The sequence below is a fragment of the Carya illinoinensis genome, chromosome 9 (assembly GCF_018687715.1).
Source record: "Carya illinoinensis cultivar Pawnee chromosome 9, C.illinoinensisPawnee_v1, whole genome shotgun sequence".
Lineage (NCBI taxonomy): Eukaryota > Viridiplantae > Streptophyta > Magnoliopsida > Fagales > Juglandaceae > Carya > Carya illinoinensis.
The window spans coordinates 38,221,005-38,243,299 of record NC_056760.1 but is presented as its reverse complement, the minus strand read 5'-3'; the positions used below and the strand labels follow the sequence as shown (position 1 = coordinate 38,243,299).

General features: G+C 36.6%; 2 protein-coding genes across 3 annotated transcripts; both read left to right on the top strand.

Moving 5' to 3' along the window:
- Positions 1 to 11,982: 11,982 nt before the first annotated feature.
- Positions 11,983 to 15,925, top strand: LOC122276376 (WD repeat-containing protein 44-like). The gene is made up of 7 exons (XM_043086033.1): positions 11,983 to 13,829; positions 14,005 to 14,095; positions 14,291 to 14,448; positions 14,544 to 14,595; positions 14,738 to 14,817; positions 14,907 to 15,000; positions 15,095 to 15,925. Exons 1-7 carry the CDS (start codon positions 12,111 to 12,113, stop codon positions 15,823 to 15,825), a joined length of 2,925 nt encoding a protein of 974 aa, XP_042941967.1. The 5' UTR covers positions 11,983 to 12,110; the 3' UTR covers positions 15,826 to 15,925.
- Positions 15,926 to 16,794: 869 nt separating this feature from the next.
- On the top strand, positions 16,795 to 17,918 carry LOC122276382. Of its 2 annotated transcripts, none has more exons than XM_043086043.1 (2): positions 16,795 to 17,105; positions 17,194 to 17,918. In XM_043086043.1, the coding sequence occupies exons 1-2, from the start codon at positions 16,984 to 16,986 to the stop codon at positions 17,555 to 17,557; spliced, it is 486 nt and encodes a 161-aa protein (XP_042941977.1). In that variant the 5' UTR covers positions 16,795 to 16,983; the 3' UTR covers positions 17,558 to 17,918. The 2 variants fall into 2 exon arrangements, with proteins under 2 accessions (XP_042941977.1, XP_042941978.1); XM_043086044.1 differs by having other exon boundaries at positions 16,798 to 17,102.
- Positions 17,919 to 22,295: the final 4,377 nt, after the last annotated feature.

The window sequence follows — 22,295 nt, the reverse complement described above, 5'->3', positions numbered from 1 at the left end:
TATCTTGCATCTAAAAGTTTACGCAATTCTAGATATCTCTTGAAAATTATACAAGCAGCTTCCAAATCATGCCTCAGATATGTCACAACTTGAGAAACAGAACTCTAGCTGTATATAAACCCTATCCACACATTACACTAGATATTGTTTATAAAAAATTTCAGAGTGAATGAGTGCCATCTTTGGGATATTCATTCTTTGACTTATTACAAAAATAATTATTATATTTCCTGGTAATTATTATTATATTTATGGCTGTTGGGGGCAGGGAATTCTTATTTAGTATTTGTCATGTGATTAAAATGTTTTCTAAGTAGATTTTTTGAGGAATTAATTATATCTTTGCCCCTAAATTGGAAAAAAGGGTTGATCTAAATGAACATGATGAGAAAGTTAGATGGGGTAGACATCTATCTTTCTTAACCATCTTTTAATTATGAAAGATGGTCTTTTCTTCCTAATTTATAAACCCATAAATTTTCCCCCCTAACATCCATTAATCTACAGCAATACTTGTTTGCTATTTCTTCCAACATTCTATTTACAGTCATTAGCAGGACAGTTTTAAATGCCTCACATGGTTGTTATGATATAACTCATTACCATTTTCATTCTTATTTAGAATGAAAATAGAGTATCCACTCTTGAGTATTATATTATCCAATCCTACATGACTTTAGTTAATTTGACACATCTTTTGGATAGAAGATCAACTATTATTTTCGATGAATTATACAAGTCATGTAGCGTGTACTCTTGGAAACACCCTTTTATACAGTGCTGTAAAACGTATTTGCTGTTCCTGTCAGATTTGGCATGCCCCAACCTTGTGTGTCATTTGGAAAGCATTGTCAAGTTGTGGTATGAGGGCACAAAATTATTTTTTGAAAATTGTAACTCTGCATACAAAAACAGAGTTTATAAAGAAAAAATATGGCATACCTCTTCTTTCAGCAACTGAAATAGTAGTTGATACCTTAAAATCACCAATTGATCATTAACTTATCTACTTTAAATTAATTATAGAACCCTTCAACCCATTTGCTTAAGTGCTTTTGTTGTTTGTGGTTTTCAAAAGATTAGGAATATTGTGTTATTGTTGCTTCATGTGGAGTACCAAGGTGGTGATTCTATGCAGTCCTAAACTCTCTTGCTCTCTCTCAATCACATACTAAATCTCTTGAAAAATACTATTTCAAGAGAGTTAGCCTTCTACTTTCAAGCTGATTATTTCTTTTATAACTTCGCTCCCATCTACTGGTTGTATCTAGCCACCCTCTATCTTGGTACCACTTTTACTTTCATTTTACATATTTCATGACAAGTTCCAACTTCCTATTTAATGCCTCATTTCAGGACATAATTAAACTTTACAAATCTCTTAACAATCTATTGACTGCCCTTACCATATGCGTGTTGGACAAGCATCTATGATGTTGGAGGATTGTGTACTTCCCTATCTTTAATATTGGGCTCTATATATGTGTGTCTTGCATTGATATCCGATTCTAGACAATTTAAAGAAATAAGGGTTTTAACCAACTGCATTCTTCCCTTTTGTAGTTTACGCATAGTTGTGACCTAAACAAATGCCATCATTGTTTTTGTAAGTAGGAAACTTTGAAGGATGAGGTGAACTGCAATAGTTGGAGCTTTCCACAGCAAGCATCTTATTATTATTGAGGTTCACAAGGGCTCTTTCTGAGGTAATTACTGTCGACATAATTTAGTTGTTGGTTAAGTGGTTAAGCTGCCTTGACTGCTATAAATACATAATCTGACCATCGTTTCACATTTATTAACAGTAAATCTAGGTGATTAAGAGATATTTTGATAAGTAATGGAATTAGAATAATGACTTGGGCAAGTTTTGTTGTAAATATGTAATATGGAAGAGAACATTTACGTACACTACATCGTTGGACTATTGTACCAAATAATATTTGAATATATATATATAGATATATACGTACACTAGGACAGGAGTAACGAGCAAAGTACGTTTGTCTAGTTTGGTGAAATAATTATTTTTTAAAAAATAATATATTTGTGGGTGATGGACTGTTAAGTAGAGTACAATAATTACACTCTTGCATAGATTAAAAGATAAAAACATTAGCTCAAATGGCCACATAGTCTAATACATATTGTTTAACATCGATAGTTTTAGCAATGTTGCCTACGATAAGTTTAATAGAAGTCCAACAAAAACATTAGTTTAAAATATGAGTCTTTTGATGCCAGACTCTCAATAAATAATTCTTAAGAGACCTTTGCAGCGATCAATCTTAGTAAACTGAATATGGTTTGCAATGTTTGCATAAGTTGTAGTGAGCTAGCATACAAGAAACTGGTTTTGCACATCTTTTCTAAACTCATCAGTCTTTACTTTTTGCTACTGCCATAAACAAAAATTTACTACTATTGGATTTATAATATCTTGATTGATGATAAAAGGGATATTGTAATTTTATAGCCAAACATTGTTTTTTGTTTCTTGACTGAATGTTGAGATGTTTGGATGTTGAGATGGGATGAGATGGATTGAGACCATCTCAACATCCAAAAATCTCACCCTAGCTAGTCTAATACACTAAAATTTACTAGTTGCATATATATATATATATAGGAGTACTATAATTGAATGCATGGATGATGAAGTTCATATGTAGCAAATTAAGAAAGGTCGACTGCAAGTGGGGCCAGGCCGCCAGGATACGAACGAGGTAGAAGCTAGCTACTGATCGAGGATTCATGCTGAAGGTATGTAGGGGGTGGAAGAAAGATGAGAACTGAGGAGCACCTCAGCTTAGAGCAGGGTCCCATTAGATCACGAGCTTTGCAGCCTGCAGTTGTGTATATATGCTGTAAATTAGAGATGACAGTTGACACAAACACAACTGTATACTGCTGACAAAAATCCTGAGCCCACTCAGTCTATCACGTTAATCATGACACTACCTCCTCATGCATGCATGTTCGGTTCTTTGAGATCTCTTTCTTGGTCTCACCCCAGCCAAAAAAGCTAATTAATGTTCTTATATTAATGAGGATAACTTGCAACTAAGTACATGTTCATGATCATGACCATGATTTTTACTTATTTTGCTTGGATAGAAAACGAGTACATTCTGATGTATGACCAAGTTTTGGGTGTATCAAGATTTTTCCAGGAAAAATCTTGAAATCTGTGAAAGAGAAAAAGATAAGAAAAAGTACCAGAAATTTACTAAGGGCCTGGCATATATGCAGGCCATACTGATAGTTGTTTTCATGTATATAGCTATAGAATAGCTTGTTAGCTTCATGTAAAAGTAGGAATATCACATGAGATGTCTTTAGCTTAGGTATTGTCTGCTAACCACAAAAATGGGTGGCATGGAAGGAAGCATATAAACTCAGATTATGTCACTGTATAGAATGTCCACTTTCTTCTCAAAATGTTGGCCAAACAGAAGAACGCAAGTATAGAACGCAATTATGTGACGGATTATGGGCATATGCAAAATCCTTCGTGATTCTATGGAAGTTAAGTAAGTGTATAAGTGATTTAGCTAGTCTAATTTTATTTTACACAAGTGAATTGTGGTGATAATTAAGGTTGCTTATAATGTTTACACCAAGTGATGGACTTATACACAACCTGTCATTGTTCTTGTTTATCCACAGTAATTGCATATTTTGTAGTTGGAAGAATGCTTAACTTCATTCTGAACAGCTTCATTAAGGCTACATCTAGATGGATAAGTAATGAAACTGATCTATGCTTTTATGGGTTTATGGGTACACTGTCTTCTTATACATACTACCTTAGATTCGTAAGTTCAAGAAGTGTATATTGTTTCTCTAAATATTTATAGTATTGCCGTGGTGCCTGATCTTATCATGTATTTCTTTTTATAATAGGACAGATGATGCAATTGGTATGCAGCACTTCAGTATTATTGTGGCATCCATAAGTGTATTGGAGTGACCGGGGACACCTAAAATCTCTTCAGGTATGGTTTCATCTCCACTTATTTGAATGCTAGTGTAATGTTCTTTTAAAATACGGGTACTTGCCATGTAGAGGTTATGTCTTCCTCTTCCTTTAATACATGACCAAGTAGTATGTGAAAGTTGACCAGCAGACATTTTATTATAGATTTGGTGGAGTTTTATTTGGGTGGAAGCAAAACCTGGGATATAGATTTGTGTAAACACATTATTGTACTGAAGAATACTTCGTCTCGCTTTGAAGTAGAATCTGTTCTGTTGTTATAGCACTTTTAGGGGACAGGCAATTAATGGCTGAACACAATACCAAGCGATATGGAGCCTCTATGGAAATTGCACCCAGCAAGCAGAAATTTACTAATGCAGTCTTGCCTTAGAGTTTAAGTGAAGAGACCTTAGGATCTCGTGTATCCTAAGAGACTCTATTAAGTTTACTTATGGGCTTTGACAAATAAATTCATTCGCGCAAAAATGTTTTTTGTTAATGAAATTCTGGAGAGTGTTCATAGTTGATCTTTGGGTACTGTGATTTGTGAAGTGACAGCTATAAGAATTTGTAACCATAACAAAAACATGCGTTTAAGGTTATGGTTACATTGTGTGTCTAACAATATGGAGAGAATCTGTTAATATAACAGAAAAGAGAGACAGGAAAAAAAAAGAGAAATAGCTTTTTATTGGGGTAGTAGTTTTCTATTCACTTACCACTTATGCACCAACATTTGACAAATTAATCACTGCATTTTTACAAACTTTGTTCCCAGTGGGATTTTTTCCATCCTTTACCGGGGCAACTTATTAGACCAAAGTAGGTAATACGGTCTCTTCCCTTTTCTAATTCAGGTTTTCCGTCTTGGTCTTGGTTTACCATTCATATGTTCCCATACTGTCACTATTTAACAATTTTTTTTTCTTCAGATATGAGGATTCAATGGTACACTTCACTTTGTGGTGTTTTCCTAGCTTTTATAATTCAAGGTATGGTTTTGCACAATAAGTAGGAATACGTATTGAATCTTCCTACCAGTAGTGTGTCATTTTTCTCTGTGATGGCATAAACTTGGATCTTCATAATCAATGTTTGATGCTACTATGTGAAATTGGGGTTTAGGACCACTTGTTTATGTCTATAATTTGGCTTGCTTGTCCACAAGCAAAGCCTCCTACAACACTTTCAGATTCTGAAATGGGGTAGTCCTGAATTGGGTTTCTTAAATAAATGACAAGCTGGTCCTTGAAAGGATTGAGATGAGTTGTCATGAGATTCTTTGAACATGACACACCAAACTGTTCTCCTGATCCACTCCTTATTTATGGTCATGTTCCCCCTGTTTTTAATGCAAAACCAGGATAGGTATTAGTACTCCCGAGAACAAATGGCCAAATGGTCCCTCAAGAAATACTTCATCAATCAATATGGCTGAAGATGTACCAGGAACTAAACTTTAGAGCCATGAACAATACACATTAAAAAAAGGGCATGTAAGGTTTTTTTTTTTTTAATGGGAATTCATTGAATATAGCAAATCCTAGCATTAGGTGAATAGGAAAGGAGAATGTTTGCATATGTTATTCCTTGGAATCCGCGTTAGATCAAGAAAAAATCTGTTACATATGTCCAAACTAATGCTATTCCATACTTAGTTATAGCCAATGTGAAACTAAATGAAAAGCTTTTATTAACTCAACCATAAATAAATGGAGGCTGAATCAACTTGATCTATTACAACTTTATTTAAATACTGGACAGATGGGTAGGTAACAAACCATCTTTTACTTTCTATATCCATCGCCTTTGGGTATGGGATGCCACAGCTGGATTCTGGAGTCGCCCATTTGATTGCCATTGGAGGTTTCATATCTCAATGTACCTTAATCAACTATGGACTGAAAACAAGCCGAAACAAGTGCTTGAAATTTGTTCATATCTCAATGTTGTCTTAGCATCCTTTTGTTACAGTAGGAAAATTGTCCTGATGTATTACTGTCCAGCCAATTGTTTCTGATTATGTTATTAACAGTGAGAGTGATGTTTCTTGACTGATTATATGTGAAATATATATTTAGAGTGGGCATTAAAGGAGTAACCAGAGCAGTTGGTCTTGAAGTATACGGGAAATGAGGAAGTGGAGCACTGACAGGTAAAAATGGATGACTATAGAAATAATTGGTGCACTTGGAAAAAACTGTTTTTTGTCATTTTCAAGTATTTCATTATCATAAAGGTTAATGAAAGTAGACCAGCCAGCAATGTAACTGCATTCTTCTCAAGTACACTTTTATGCATCATAAGAATGTGTTTCCGTATGATTTGGTGTGTTTTTGCCTTCATATTTATTAATATCCAATATGAAGGCAATTAGAATCATAAGATTCCGAACTAGAAATTATCAAGGCTGTATATGAACTATAACTGTGGTTTGCAATGTAACTTTGAGTGCATCAGGAAATAGCTCAACATCTAGTATAATGTAGTGTCGTGTTGAAGAAACTGGGGGTTGTTTTTATGATGCTTGGGTGAAATGTTGGATTTGATTCAACTTTAGGATGTGATATAAGTGTAGAGGGTGGCTTTGATGAAACTTCAGTAGTTTTGAGTCAGTGACATTCTTCTAAGCCAGTACAAGAGTCCTTCAGAAATTAGTTTATTGTTGGTTGTAAGTAGGAAAAACCTGACAATAGCTATTGATACAGTGTAGAAGTTCTGCACTGAGCCGTAGAGCAGGTAAAAACACAGTGTTTGGGCTGTTTAAGCTTCCACTACCTAATGCATTTGGCACTTAAAATGTTTTTTATCTTGACTGGTGAATTTCAAGGGATTGGATGTCTAAAATTTGGCAAAAGAAACTTTCATAAAAGAATAATGTGTGGCCAACAATAGGAGACCAGATTGCTGTAATGCACAAGTTGCAATTAAAAATTCGGTGCTAACTTGATCAAGTGTTCTACAACATTGATTGATGAAGTTCATCAAGATATGCATGTCTAAATAAAAATAACTTTACAATTTGTTTTATCTATTTTCTGGCATAGCAGGGATCCATTCAGAAAAGGGAAACAAATGGAAAACTGCAAAAAAAAAAAAAAAAAAAAAAAAAAAAAAACTGTGAGGAATAAAAGCAAAGATGAGAAAAGAAATTAGCAATCCAAGGTTAGGAGACCATTGGAAATGTAGGGGGTGGATCTATTGTATATGCACTGAGATCTCTCTCTCTTTCTCTCTCTCTCCCTCTCCCTCTCCCCAAATCAAGTGGTTTGTATTCAGTTTTATTTTTCTGTGAAGATTAAAATCTAGGAGCAGCAATTGTTATTGGTTACATGTAGCAAAATTGCTTTCTATCCATCATAAACTCCCATGTTGTATACTGCTGGGTATTGCATGGTGCAGTCCTTAATTAGATATGTCCATATTCTAATTAAATGTTTCTGATTTGGAGATGTTTGGAAGTTGTAATGCATAGTTTTTTTGAATCTCCTCATTGAATATGATCACATCTAGTCCTGAATGTATTGGCCATTTGATACCAGTGACTGCTGCAATCTTGGTTGATTGGTTTTGATGATTTTCCTGCTCTAGATGTATCCTAAGGATGCAGAACTAGTAGATAGTGAAGTAGAGAGTGTGCAATGATTCCCCATACATAAATTTACCACGTGTACGTTTTTCAGCAACTGCTACAGCAGGAAGTTGTTGAGTTCTTGATAATAAAAAATACTTGGGTAGTTTTTAGAAAAAAGACATGTGGTGAATTTTTGGGACTTCTTTCTGCGTTTGATAATAATAAATCACTACTACTAAGTATTTGCAATCACCTGACTAGTCATTTTTGTTATCACTGCTAGGTTGGAGTTGGAGAGAAAGACGTTATAAACAATGCAACAGATCAATTTCCCTCGCATGATGCAGAAGAGAAGTTGATATATCCTGCCTACAATGCCCAGGTGCACTTGGTGTAAATAACATTTATATTTATAAAAGAGCAAGACTGGTTGCACTATATATTTAGTAGTTAAAAAAGTTGCAGGATCTTGGTTCCATTTGGTCCACCCCATTGTATAGCCCATAACTATATTTTGTGAATTCCCAAAGAGAATTAGATCAAAACCTCTGTGTTTGATGTAATAGCAATAGATTTTTTTATCCAAGATATTCATTGCTGACTATATAATGCGTGTTTATGAATTTTTTATTATGTTTGCTAATTTATAAGTACTTAATATTGGGTTTTAGCTAGGTGTCGTTTCATATAGGTGATAAAATAATGAAAATTCATAAATTGGATTTAAGGTATTAAAACACAAATAATTTATTATTTGGACATATAAATAACTAACAATTAATAATATTATTTGGACATAAAATAATTTATTATTTTAAGTTTGTTACTAAATTGGACATATAACTAAGTTAATTGACTTAGTTATAAGCCGAAGCAGAGGGGAAAAAAAAAACTGTAAAGCCATCTTTTGCAGCGTTTTTTGATCGTTGCAAATACAATACCATTAAATCAAAGCTATTATAAAATAATTTCCCTAATTGCTGTAATTAATTATTTGCAGCATTTCTTAACGTTGCAAACACTCAAACGCAACGATTACATAGTGTTGTAACTACAATTCAAAGCAACGATGGTAAATATGTTGCAGTTGGTCTACTCTATTGCAGCGCTTCTTCTCTCTTTGCAGCGATTTATTTACGTTGTAATTAAACAAAAGCAACGAAACAAATTGTTGCTTTGCCATATCAATTCCAGCGTTTTTATTGTTTTTTGCAGCGATTAAGTGATGCTGTAATGAGTAACAAAAGCAGCGCTAAAATGATATGTTGCGTTTAACGTAGATCAGTTGCAGCGCCTATTGATTAATTGCAGCGATTTTAAGTGTTGCAAAAACATACAAAAGCAACGAATCAACTGTAGCGCTGCTGTTAGATGGATGTCTATTGCAGCGAAATTTAATGATATAGCAAGGATAAATTTTGCTGTAATTGATCTATTGCAGCGCCAAGCCATTCAGATGGGGTGGTCTTTTGCAGCGTGAAATTATTGTATTTACAGCGGTGTAAGAACGCTGCAAATGGATGCTTTTGCAGCGTATTTTGTATAACGTTGCTATTGATCAAAAATATCACATTTATACTGTCGAAGATGCAAGGAGGGTAATAACGCTGCAATTGATTAATATCAGCGTTTTCTGTAGGTATTTGCAACGATTTTAGGCGCTGCAAAAGGGCGAATTTATTGTGATTAAGATGTGGCCACGGGTTTAGTGATTATTCTTCACGAGGTCAATTTATTTATTTATTTATTTATGATCTTAAACTAATCTTAACGTACAGTATCCAAATAAAATAAAATAAAAAGAAATGCTTTTCCACAAAAATGTTATAAAAATAAATTAATTAATTAACATAATTTAATATAATTCGTTGATAAATTCATGTCCGTTTATAACAACGTACAAATTGTTGCCCAATGATATAAGAACTCTAATTACCGTTTCCATTTAATTAGCCATCTACTGAGCAAATTGCTGATCGAAGGTGGTTTTAGCTGGATGGATCATGATCAGTACATTAATACGCAGGTTGAGTGGCAGCTGATTTTTTTTCTTTTAAATTTATTTATTTATTATTTATTTTTGTTAACGTACGGAAGAAATTGCCACAAGAAACCCTTAAAATACATTAATCAACAATCATTAAAAATATTTTTTTTGCAACATATTGTGACTTCTAGCTAGTACCTTTTCATAATCATTGGTTTTTATGACTGTTGTGAAAACGATGACAGACAAAATAAACCTATATACAAAAAAATCAATTACACGACATAAAATTAATGTGATTCAGCAACATGATGTTTATGTCTAAAGACCTACAAAAGATTTTATTGTGTCGAAAAATCACAAAATACACTTGGGTGGCTCTACAGCCACGGCTAGGAGCCATCGCTAGTTGCTTTTGTATTTTTTTAACACTTTTAAATATTTTTTAAAAAAATTACCACATTATTAAAAACACTTACTTAATCATTAAGTAAAAAATAATAAAAAATAAATAAAAAGTCCTAGTGGGATCCACCAGCTTGAAGAGTAGTATTTTCCAATACCTTTTGGGGTGAAATTTCACTATTTAGAATCCTTAGAATTTACTAAACTATACATTAAATACATATTTACAGTGTCACATGGTGGAAATTCATGATTTTCATTTTTCTGTATTATTCGCTTGAGCGAATTCTCTTTCTCAGTTTTGCTTGAGCTACTTGTTGCATGACCATCGAGCGAACTTTATTACTAATACTTCCTTTCACAAACTCTCTATTTGTACTCCATGGCCCAAGACTCTTTGAAAATCTGTCAAAAACTATAATGTATCCTTGTGAGGTCGAGTTATCAAATCAGGCTGACACACCAAAAAACCAAGCTCTATAAACCCAACAATAATCATTAAGTTGACAATGTTTGAATTTTTTTTTATATATATATTTTTTATTTTTACGTGAGAATTAAGCTTATTTTTGTGTCATCAGTTCTTTATGTTTGAATGTTAATACTTACATTCGAATGTGAATTCATATATTAAAATGTTAATATTCATATTCAAGCTTCAATATTAGATAATAATTACATTTGAAAGTTAATAATTACATTCAATAAAACAAATTAAATGCTAGACTTACCGAGATATGGGTCCCGATCCGGCTCTGAATTATTATTATTTTACTTAGTGATTAAGAAAGTATTTTAATTTTAGTGATGTTGTGAATTATTCTTTTTAAAAAAAATGAAAATAAAAAATTTATTCTTCTCATAACCAAGCTCGTGCTGTAGCACTGCTCTTAATAAAACATAATTACTTTCGAATATTAATATTGACATGCAAACATCAATAAAAAAAATAAAAAATAAAAAAAATTGCTACCTTCTAATAATAATAACCTCAAAAGTTATATATTACTACTTTATAAGCTAATTCCTACCTATATTATATATATATATATTGTAGGTAAGATTCAAAGCCTAGTGCATGCATGCAAATTCTTTCATTTTTCTTATAAAGTCAAATATTATACTTCCTTTATTGATGTATCAAAGACAAATCAATCGTTACGTACAATATTTTGTATAATATTGTAATTTTGTTTGTACGTACAAAACTGATTGCGCGTTACTTAGATATGTGTACGTTTTAAGTAGAGCTAACTTTAAGTTTATCCATTCTACATGTAAGAGTATCTACATTGGTCTATGCATATGTATATGTAAAGTCATATTTACATAATATGAGTCTAAATATATCTACATTAGATTATGAATCTTCAAATATTTGTATAGCTATGATTAGTATATTTACATATTTAAAGATCTATTATTCATTTTTCAAAACATATTTTACTTATTCTTTTCCTCTCCTCCCACTCTCTTTTTACATATTTTACTACATATTTTACTCATTCACTTTTCAAAATATATTTTAATATTTGAAAATCAAATCCACGCACTTCTCTCTCACAAGTTCTGAGTACATCATGTATTGGGTGCTAATGGAATTTCTTTGAATGCTAATTACATGTATTAACCCAATTCATAAAAATTGCAAACCCTATTAAAGAAAAAAACAAAAAAATAATAATAATAAAATGATAGTATTTTATTATTATTTTATTTCAAATTTGTATAAGTCAATGTGTGAGTTTTGCTTGTATGATAAATTAGATCTTCAAAAGATGTAATTTTAAGCAGTGGCAACGCTCATAATGCATACATAATGCATTTATATATCGATCTCCCTTCCATCCTGTAATAACTTATATATATATGATGATCATTTGCACGATCTCTCTCTCTCTATCTCTATTATATTATGAGTGTATTGCATGTTTAAACGTGCATGTTCGATCGTTCATTATTTAGCTTTGAAATTACCAAAATCAGTCCCCGTATATATATATATATATAGGACGTGAAGAGATGTAATGAAGCAGACTCTTTTGACTGTTTCTTTTCCTCCAAATACATAACGGTAACCAACTACCTTCCCCCCTCCTTTTCCTCTCTTCCATGCTTCATCCTAGAGCTAAGTCCCAATTCCTTCTCCTTTCCTCACGTTCATGCAGACTTGCCATTTTACGAATGCACCAAAAATGGAACGCAAACGAACCATGACGATGAACTGGGATGGCCTCGGCGACGACGGTGACGAAGACGCCGACCGCTTCCTTGAGTCCACTGAACGCATTTCCTCCGCCTTTTCCCTCGACCTTGCCTCCTCCTCCGATGACGATGACGAAGAATTCGAAACTCGTACATCCTTCGCCTCTGCTGTCTCTTCTCTACGCTCTGCCAAATTTAGAAACTCGATCATCTCCGACCCTGCTGCTCCTCTCAACTATGATATCTGGATGGCTACACCCGGTTCCATCAATGAACGCCGCAAGCGCCTCCTCCAAGGAATGGGATTGGCCGTGGCGGGGGATAACAAGAAAGACCTCCTTAGCTTTAAACGTGTTGTTTCCGATAAGTCTTTTTCTTCAAGGCCTTCTCCTCCTACTCCTCCACCACCACCTCCTACTAATACTACTACTTCTGCATCTCCTTCTTCTCCAAGTAAAAATCAACTGAAACAAGTCGAGCCTCTGCATTCTCATTCTCCTTCTCCTTCACCATCAGATACGCCTTCGCCTTCGCATTTACCGATCGTTCTAGTTCGGTCACGATCCGACGGGGACATTGAGATGTTGTCAATACCGAAACGGAGGAAAGAGGACCTCATCGGTAAAACATCGAAGCAACGGCTCACACGAACCTATTCGATGATAGTAGCGCAACATGCTCGAATATGTCCTACGTATCTGGATGCCATCAGAATATCGCCAAAAGAAGCTGGACAAGTCTCCTCCAGACAACCAATTCGACATAGCGGCACCCTGTCGCGGAGCTGTTTTGGAGCTTTCTTTCTAATCAAGAACTTGGACACGGGGAAGGAGTTCATCGTGAGTGAATATGGGGAAGATGGGATGTGGAACAAGCTCAGTGACCTTCAGACGGGAAAGAAGTTGACAATGGAAGAATTCGAGAAATGCGTCGGCTATTCTCCGGTGGTGAAGGAGCTAATGCGTCGAGAGAACGTGTCATCGAGAAATATGAATGATATCGATGGGAATGAAATCGACAGGAAAGTGGGCGTGAATTCGTATTTCTCGAAGAGTTTGAGAATGAGCAAGAAAGGAGGGGCTGCTCTGTTGAAGAACGTGAAGGGTTTGGCTAACTCGATGAGTGGAGTACTAATTGGTGAAAAGGATCAGAGGGAGATTTCGCAACTTCCAACGCCAGTGCTGGAGCCGAAACTGGGAAAGAATTCTAATTCCTCAAAATGGATAAAAGTCCAGCAAAGTGGCAAGTCGTGTAAGGAGCTCTCCGCTCTGCATTTGTGCCAAGAAATTCAGGCTCATGAGGGGTCGATTTGGACTATCAAGTTTAGCCACGATGCGCGATTTCTTGCAAGTGCAGGAGAGGACCGTGTAATTCATGTGTGGGAAGTGCAGGAATGCGAGGTCATGCCTCTGAGGCTAGGCGAGGAAGTTGGATATACGACCCCGCTTCATCATTCCTTCTCTGCTTCTGGAGAAAGACCTAATCCGACTCTTGGTGAGGCTATGTCATTGCCATCAGAGAAGAAGAAAAAGGGAAAGTCTAGCACCAGAAAAGGGAACTCCATACCCGACTATGTTCACGTGCCTGAAAGCATGTTTTCGCTTTTGGAGAAGCCTGTCTGTTCTTTCCAAGGTCATCAGGATGATGTTTTGGACTTGTCCTGGTCTAAATCTCAGGTCGGTATGATACAACAATTGTAGACAACATGATCTTGTACATTCTAAAAAACACTTTTCCAAAAATCCAGTATTCTGCCAAAGCCAATGTGGTTTCATGATGTGAAACAGTTCTTATATGCATTATCATTCAGAGATTTTAATATAATCAGGTCCAATTTGAATGGATTTGCAGCTGTTGCTTTCATCTTCAATGGATAAAACTGTTAGGTTATGGGATTTGGAAACCAAGAGCTGTCTAAAGTTGTTTGCCCACAACGATTATGGTAAGAAATCTTAACATTCCCATTACTATAACTTTGTGGTTGGAGTTTGCATCTTCAAACCCCCTTAATTTCATGACAGGGATCAAAGCATTCCTACATACTCCTCTCTCATGTCCAACCATGTCTATTTTGGACCTAACACCACATTGTATCCCTAAATTACTTTGGGTTTTTGAATGTGGATTCGTTCTGCAGTAACTTGCATACAGTTCAATCCGATAGATGACACTTATTTCATCAGTGGCTCACTTGATGCAAAAGTTCGAATATGGAGCGTACCCGATCGGCAAGTTGTGGATTGGATGGACTTCCATGAAATGGTCACTGCTGCATCTTACACCCCTGACGGCCAGGTCCAGTTCTAATTAGCTTTTGTCTCCATATATATATATATACCTGAAGCATGACTTTGTTCCTCCAGTGACAATTTATGTTTTGAAAGATGTAGGGTGCCATAATTGGTTCACACAAAGGAACTATTCGCACATATAGCACAGAAGGTATGGATGAGTTGCTTTAGTGCGACACTAAAAATTCAGTCGAACCGGCCGCCTGCCTAACGTTATCATACTTTCGAATGCAACCATATGAAATTGCATAAGCATAAACCTTGATTGCATTTTATTTTGTGACCTTACCTAGGTTGCAAATTAGATCAAATAAGCCAGATTGATATTCAAACAAAGAAGAAATCTCAGGCTAAAAAGATCACTGGCTTTCAGGTAATCAATCTTACTTGTCAGTTTCGAGTTCTCATGTCATCTTTTGTTTTCATTCCCAAAAGGCATGTTATAACTTTGTGAATGAAAAGTTTGCCCCAGGAAATCCATCTGAAGTGCTGGTTACTTCAGCTGATTCCCGGATTCGAGTTTTGACTGCATCAGATGTCACTCATAAGTTCAGAGGTGTTTACACAATCATATTTCCGCCTAAAACATGCATGTTTTTACCATTTTTTTGTCGGTAAATCTTATTGGGTTTGTTGATGTTGGATGGCAGGTTTCCGAAATACAAGTAGCCAAATTGCAGCCTCTTTTTGTCAGCGTGGGAAATATATAATCAGCGCAAGTGAAGATTCCCATGTTTATGTTTGGAAGCGTGAAGAGCCCCGAAATCATGGATCAGGCATAGGAAAAAACAAGAGCTTAACCAGCACCAATTCACACGAGCATTTCCAGTGTAAGGATGTTTCTGTAGCAATCCCATGGCTTGGCACCATAAAGGGTGAACCACCAGCCATGCCAACACAACCAAAAAGGCAGTCCAAACGCTACCCTTCACAGCCAACTTCAATTAACGGGTCGCCAACCAGAGAAGACAACCTTATAACCAACACTAAAAGACAGCTGCCACCACTTCCCAAGAAAAGCACCAATAACAATGCTTTAGAGAGTGCTTCAACGCCCCAAGAAGATGTCGGCCTTGCTCTAGTTTCTCAAACAGAATCTGGAATCGGAGAGTCATTCGATTCGGTTTCGAGCTCAGGTAGATACGGTGATTCACCCTCTATTTTGAATGCTAGGAATCCATCAGCATCATCTTCATCTTGGTCTTCTTCTCGGTCTTGGTTTGATGTTGGCAATAACCATGTCGCCCATACCATCCAACCAACAGCATGGGGCTTGGTAATCGTCACTGCCAGTCTAGGAGGTGAAATCAGGGCTTACCAGAACTTTGGGTTGCCGCATAGGATTGGCCGCCAAACCAGTCTCTTCGGAAGCCCCACATGAGTTGATTTCTGTTGATAAAGATAGAATTAACCTTCTTTTCTTGACAAAACTTCTAGTATTCTACATTTGGTTATAAATTCAAGTTGAGGAAGGAACCTAATATTTTTAGCACTATAAATTCAAGAGTATTCCTGCATCCACAAATAAATTATATAAAAATAATCTCATAAACTGATGTGACTTCATCTGATACATTAAATCTATTTTATAATAAAAGTAATTTTACAATCTGACAATCACATTAAGTCATATCAATTTGTAATATTACTTTTGTATAATCTATTTGTCACTAGAATATTTTCCTAAATTCAAAGGAGAAATACTATTGTCACAAAGGGATTATAGAAAAATAAGCTCACAAAGTGTCATAATTTTATGTGGTACATCATATTATAAAGTTATTTTTATTGTAATATAAATTTAACAGATCATATAAAATCATATTAGTTTGAGTTTATTTTTATATAATTCATTTAGATTAATGGTTGCTTAAAACTTATCCAATCAATAGAAATGATTAGAAATAATGAAATTTACGATGAATCACAACATTGAACCCATCATCATTCCACGTATTTGGATTAGTCGAGACAAGTTAATAGTCAAATTAAGCATGTAATTGAACAGATTACACTTGCATATTAAGGATCACCATAAACTTGTTCCTACTTACTTGCAAAATGGAAGATCAGCTAAAGTATTTTATGTAGAAAGAAATTTTACCAAAATAAATTTATGAATCGACATAATTTAATGTAATGCGTTAAATATGCTCTATACTCTAAAACACATACCAAATCATGTTATATCAATTTGTATCTTTACTTTTTTAAAATTTTCTTATAGACCAAACATTTATTAAAGAGACATTCTACGTTTAAATTGGTGTGAAAAACACGCATTTCATGTTTGATATAATTGATTTGCAAGAGATGATTCAAATCAAATTTTCTTATAAATTAAGTTGTATCGAGAAGGTGTGTTCTCCATCCATGCTTGCAATGATTGTTTTTCTTTCTGAAATGGAATGGAGTGTGTGTGTGTGTATATATATATTTATATATAATGTACGTTCATCTCCTTCGTATCCCTGCCGTTCTCTGTCGAGGGTCACCGTAAAACACCACACAGTAGGTGAAACTTGAGGCGGCAAACACGATGCACGGAAGCAGAGCGGAAGGTTCGAGTCCTCTCGCAACCATCGAAGACATTCAGAGACGCCTCCTCCGTCCATCCTCTCACCACTCAACTTCTCAAATCTCAACCATCTCATCTTCGTTGTCTCTCTTTCTCTGTTCCATAACCAATTCTACTGAAAATTTTTTGGAATTTAATTTTAAGGTTGTTTCATTCAACTTCGTGTTACAGAGACGGTCTTGGAAGCCACAACTCCTCACAATTGAAGGTGAGTTTCACGGAATCCCTGAGGAAGCAAGATGCAAAAGAGATGGAAAAAACTAGGACGAAGACGAAGAGGAAGCTCGAGGATTACCTGGATCCGTTTCTTATCTCTACGATCTCTTCCAAGATAGGTGTCGTCAAGAAGGTTCTAGAGACGAAGCCGAAAAAAGATACCGAGGATTTCGAGTGGCCAGTCGACGAGTTGAAGGTGTTCGCGGCGGATTCGAGCAGCAAAAAGGGTGCAAATTGGAGGAGCAATAAAGCTGTGGATCTTGAGAAGGACAATTCGGAGTTAAGCAGCAAAGGTGGAGACGAAGGTGAAGAATCTTGAACTCATTTTCGGCGTTTCGAACGAACCGTATTGAGTCATTTCAACACAGTCGGCGAAGCATAATGTTGACCATAGCACAATAATGATACACAGTTTTTTGAATAGAAAACTCTTGTAAGGATTTCTCATACAATTTTCCTTTGAAGAAATCCACGTACAAGATCATCATAGGTCACATTTTCAAGCTATAGTCACATACTCAGGATCATGTGATCTAAATGTATAATCATATCAAGAATTCACTTGGAAACTACCTATGATTAACTCCCTGAGATCATTTAATTGTGTTTGATCAACCCGGAACGAGAGTACGGGTCAAAATTGATTTAAAAGAAGCTAAGAATTTCCTCCTTTTGATCTACTGAGGTTTTCTGTGATCAATTACGAATACTAAAGGAATTGAAGCATTTTTTTTTTTTTTTATAATTAAACTGGAATATTGCAATCCTAATCAGTTAGCAAAAGACAGTTTTCATCCTTGTCAAAAATTGCAAGGAATGTGCTATTTTACTAGCTGGCTATTTATGAATGACTGAGGACATGACCACCATGAGAGCATGCTCAGAGCTTTCAGTATTGCACTTAAGCTCATAGAAGAAGCAACTGCAATTTATGTTTGGGTATAGACATTTTAAAGCTATTTTATGTGATGTTTCTTTGTCTTTATTTATTTTGTAGGGAACAGAGTTTTTGATTTGAGAGAGAGAGAGAGAGAGAGAGCACCAAATGTTTGGTGGGGAGAGAGAAGAGGGGAGAAAGAGATAAAGCGAGGGGGAGATTGTACCATGGAATTGGATTACCTAAACCAATTATATTCAATCACTTACTCTAATGCAAACGTGTCATAAAATTATTGGGTGGGTGTAAATGTCTTTTTGATACTCATCCGCCTGATCCTCCCTCTTTCAAAAATATTCAATATGAGTAATGCTAAAGACCCTGCTTGTTCTTCCCGTTTCGAAGTCCCACTTGACATGGACAAGTGACTTGGCCTTTTTTTTCACCCCCAACACCTACTGGTCTTTCACCTCTACAGAATACCCCATTTCATCTTCCCTCAAAAATCACCCCCGATAGAGACCTACAAGTAATCCTCTCTCCAAAATAGAAACTCTTGATAGAGAAACCCTTCCATCTTCCTCCAAACCACCGAAAAAGACCAAAGTGTTGCCTCCCTTCCATCGTATAAACAATATCACCACACCATCAGAAAATAAAGAAGGCACTTCAGCAAATGGACAATGCAGCAAATGATGTCATTCGGAATAGTCTGGAATAGCTATATGTGTATACATGTCCCACGAATACCTTTCTGTTATAGAGAATATGTTGTACTCATTTGTGTACAAATAGACTACTGTGCACTGCAGAATAAATAGGAAAAACACATTTGAATTGTTTCTCTCAAGTCTACTTTATTCTTTTATTACTCTGCTCCCCTCTGTTTGTCATCATGGTATCCAGAGCTGGTTAAAGGACTCACGTCCGAAATTCATCCATGGCTGAACCTCAAAAATTTTCCCTCCCCACTTCCTCCCATTTTCTTACAGTCAAGTTAAACCATGATAATTATTTGTTGTGGAAGGCTCAACTTATGCCTTATCTCAACAATCAGAACATTCATGGATATGTTGATGGGTCCATCACAGCCCCCAAATTGCTTGATGAAAGTCCTGTGCAAGAACGATCAGATTATCCTCACTGGAAACAGCCAGATCAAGCTATAATGGCCATCCTCATTTCTTCCCTTTCCGAAAATATCATAGCCCATGTTGTCAAAGCCTCAACATCACGTGAAATCTGGTTGATTTTAGAGGATCTGTTTGCCTCCCAATCTCAAGCTCGAGTTATGCAACTCCAATATTAGCTCTCCACACTCAAAAAAGGTTCTGATACCATTGCCAGTTACTACCAAAAGGCAAAACTCATTCGGGATACTCTTGCAGCTGCTGGAAAACTATTAACGTCCTCTGATTTCATTGCTTATGTGTTGGCTGGATTGGGCACCGATTTTGATTCGTTGTTACCTCCATCACAACTCGAGTAGAACCTCTCACTCGCTCTCAAGTCTATAGTTTTTTACTCAACCATGAATCACGCATATCTCACCATCAAACCACCCTCATTGCATCACCAGAATTTTTTGCCAATGCAGCCACCATCAACACTTCACATAACAGCAACAGAAGAAGAGGTCCTTCAAGAGGTAGAGGGGGTTACCGGGGACGTGGGCGTGGCCGCAATGCAGGTCGATTCACACCCTCACACTTTGCACCCAATCGTTCACCATATCAGATGTGTCATCGCCATGGTCACACTGCCCTTCAGTGTTATTTTAGGTTCGATCATAGTTATTAATCCCCTTCTCCTCCCACATTTTCTTCTCACTACACTGCCGCACCCTCCTGTCCCTCTGACATTGTTTCCACAGTTGATAGTAACTGGTACCCGGATTCAGTTGCCACACACCATTTCACACATAATTTTTCTAACCTCTCCTTGAATCTTTCTGAGTACAAGGGCGATGATTAAGTACAGGTTGGTGATGGAAACTCACTGCCTATTCATCATGTAGGCACCTCCCACGTAGCTTCATCATCTGGCAATTTCCTACTCTCTCATCTCTATCATGTGCCTTCTATTTCAAAAAATTTAATTTCGGTTAGAAAGTTTTGTGAAGATAATTCTGTCTTTTTTGAGTTTCACTCATCCTGTTTTTATGTGAAGGATTCCTGCTACAAGAGAACTCTCATCAAAGGTCATACTGATCAAGAAGGCCTCTACGTTTTCCCTTCTACACAATCATCTCCTCAAGCTTACCACGGATCCAGAGTCACTCCTTTTCAATGGCATGCTTGTTTGGGGCATCCATCTATACAGCTAGTACACAAAATAATCTCACAGTTGTCACTTCCTATGAAATCCTCTACTCACGATGGGCTGTGTTCCTCCTGCTGTCAAGCCAAACTACATCAACTTTCATATGCTTCCTCTCAATCTTGGACCACCGCCCCTCTCCAACTTCTGTTTGCTGATGTATGGGGACCAGCTCCCATTTTGTCTAGAGGAGGTTTTCGATATTATGTGTCGTTTGTTGATGACTATAGTCGATTTACATGGATTTTCCCTTTAAAATGTAAATCCGATGTCGTCAATACTTTTTTATCTTTTAAGCGTCTTGTTGAAAATCTTCTTAATACCAAAATTCGTGCTTTGCAATCCGATTGGGGTGGTGAATTTCGCTCACTCAATTCCATTTTACAATCTCTTGGCATTTCTCATCGCTTGTCTTGTCCTTATGCACATTCTCAAAATGGGTCGGTTGAACACAAACACCGACACATTGTTGAGACTGAACTCTCTTTACTTGCTCATTCCCATTCTCCTCAAAAATACTGGTCTGATGCTTTTGTTATTGCAGTCTACTTAATCAATTGTCTACCTACTCCCGTCTTAAAAAGTAAATCTCCATTTGAATTAATATGGAATAAAAGCCCAAACTATACCTTCCTAAAGACTTTCGATTGTCTTTGTTGGCCAAATCTCAGGCCATACAACAAGCATAAAATGTCTTATCGTTCTCTACCGTGTGTCTTTCTTGGGTATAGCCCCAATCATCATGGGTATCTTTATTACCATCTTCCTAATTCTAGGATGTACATATCACGTGATGTTTTATCTGATGAAGGGGTTTTTCCTTTTAAACAATCTATCTCTAGCCCATCACCGACTGCCTCTAGCCCATCAATTTCTACACACACGTATCTGCCTACTTTCTCCCCCTACACGTCCATAAATCACCAACAGCCCACTCCACTTCCCTCAGCTCCTCTTACGCTACCCGAACCATCCTTACAATCCTCACGGCCCATTTCACCTGCAATCCCTTTGTCTAGTTCCTCATCCTCTACTTTAAAGCCCATTACCCATTCGAAACCCACTCCTGAGCCCATCATAGAGTCTCCTATAGAGCCCTACTCACTGAGAGGTTCACTCCGGTCTTCTTCTTCCTTGTCTAGGGCACACTCGCCTCCTCCATTGATGCCTGTACCTACATCTCTTTCACCCTCTAATGTCCATCCCAAAACCACTCGTTCAAAAACAAATCTTCATTTTCCCAAAGTCCGAACAGATGGCACCATTGCTTGGCAGAAGCCTCATGCCCATGTTACCTCCGCTGTCACTCCCGATGACCCTTCCTTTGTCACTGAAGCTTCCAAGTTCCCTAAATGGAGAAAATTTATGTAGGTCGAGTTCAAAGCTCTTCTTTCTAACAACACTTGGACACTTGTTCCACCCTCTTCCGCTTAGAATTTAGTGGGGTGTCGCTGGATATTCAAAACCAAGTACCTCGCCAATGGCTCTGTCAAACGCCGGAAAGCACGGCTAGTCGCCAAGGGGTACATCCAACTCGAAGGCTTGGACTACTCAGAGACCTTTAGCCCTGTGGTCAAGCCGACAACAATCAGGTTGGTCCTTTCTATTGCTCAGTCTGCTAGATGGTCAGTTCATCAGTTGGATGTACAGAATGCGTTCTTGCATGGAACTTTAGATGAAACTGTGTTTATGTCTCAGCCTATGGGTTTTGTTCATCCTCAGTTTCCAAACTATGTGTGTAAATTAAATCGTGCATTATACGGCCTTAAATAGACCCCTCGTGCATGGTATGGTCGTTTGAGTCGTAAATTGGTGGAACTCGGATTTGTGATTTCTAAGTCTGATGCCTCTTTATTTGTCT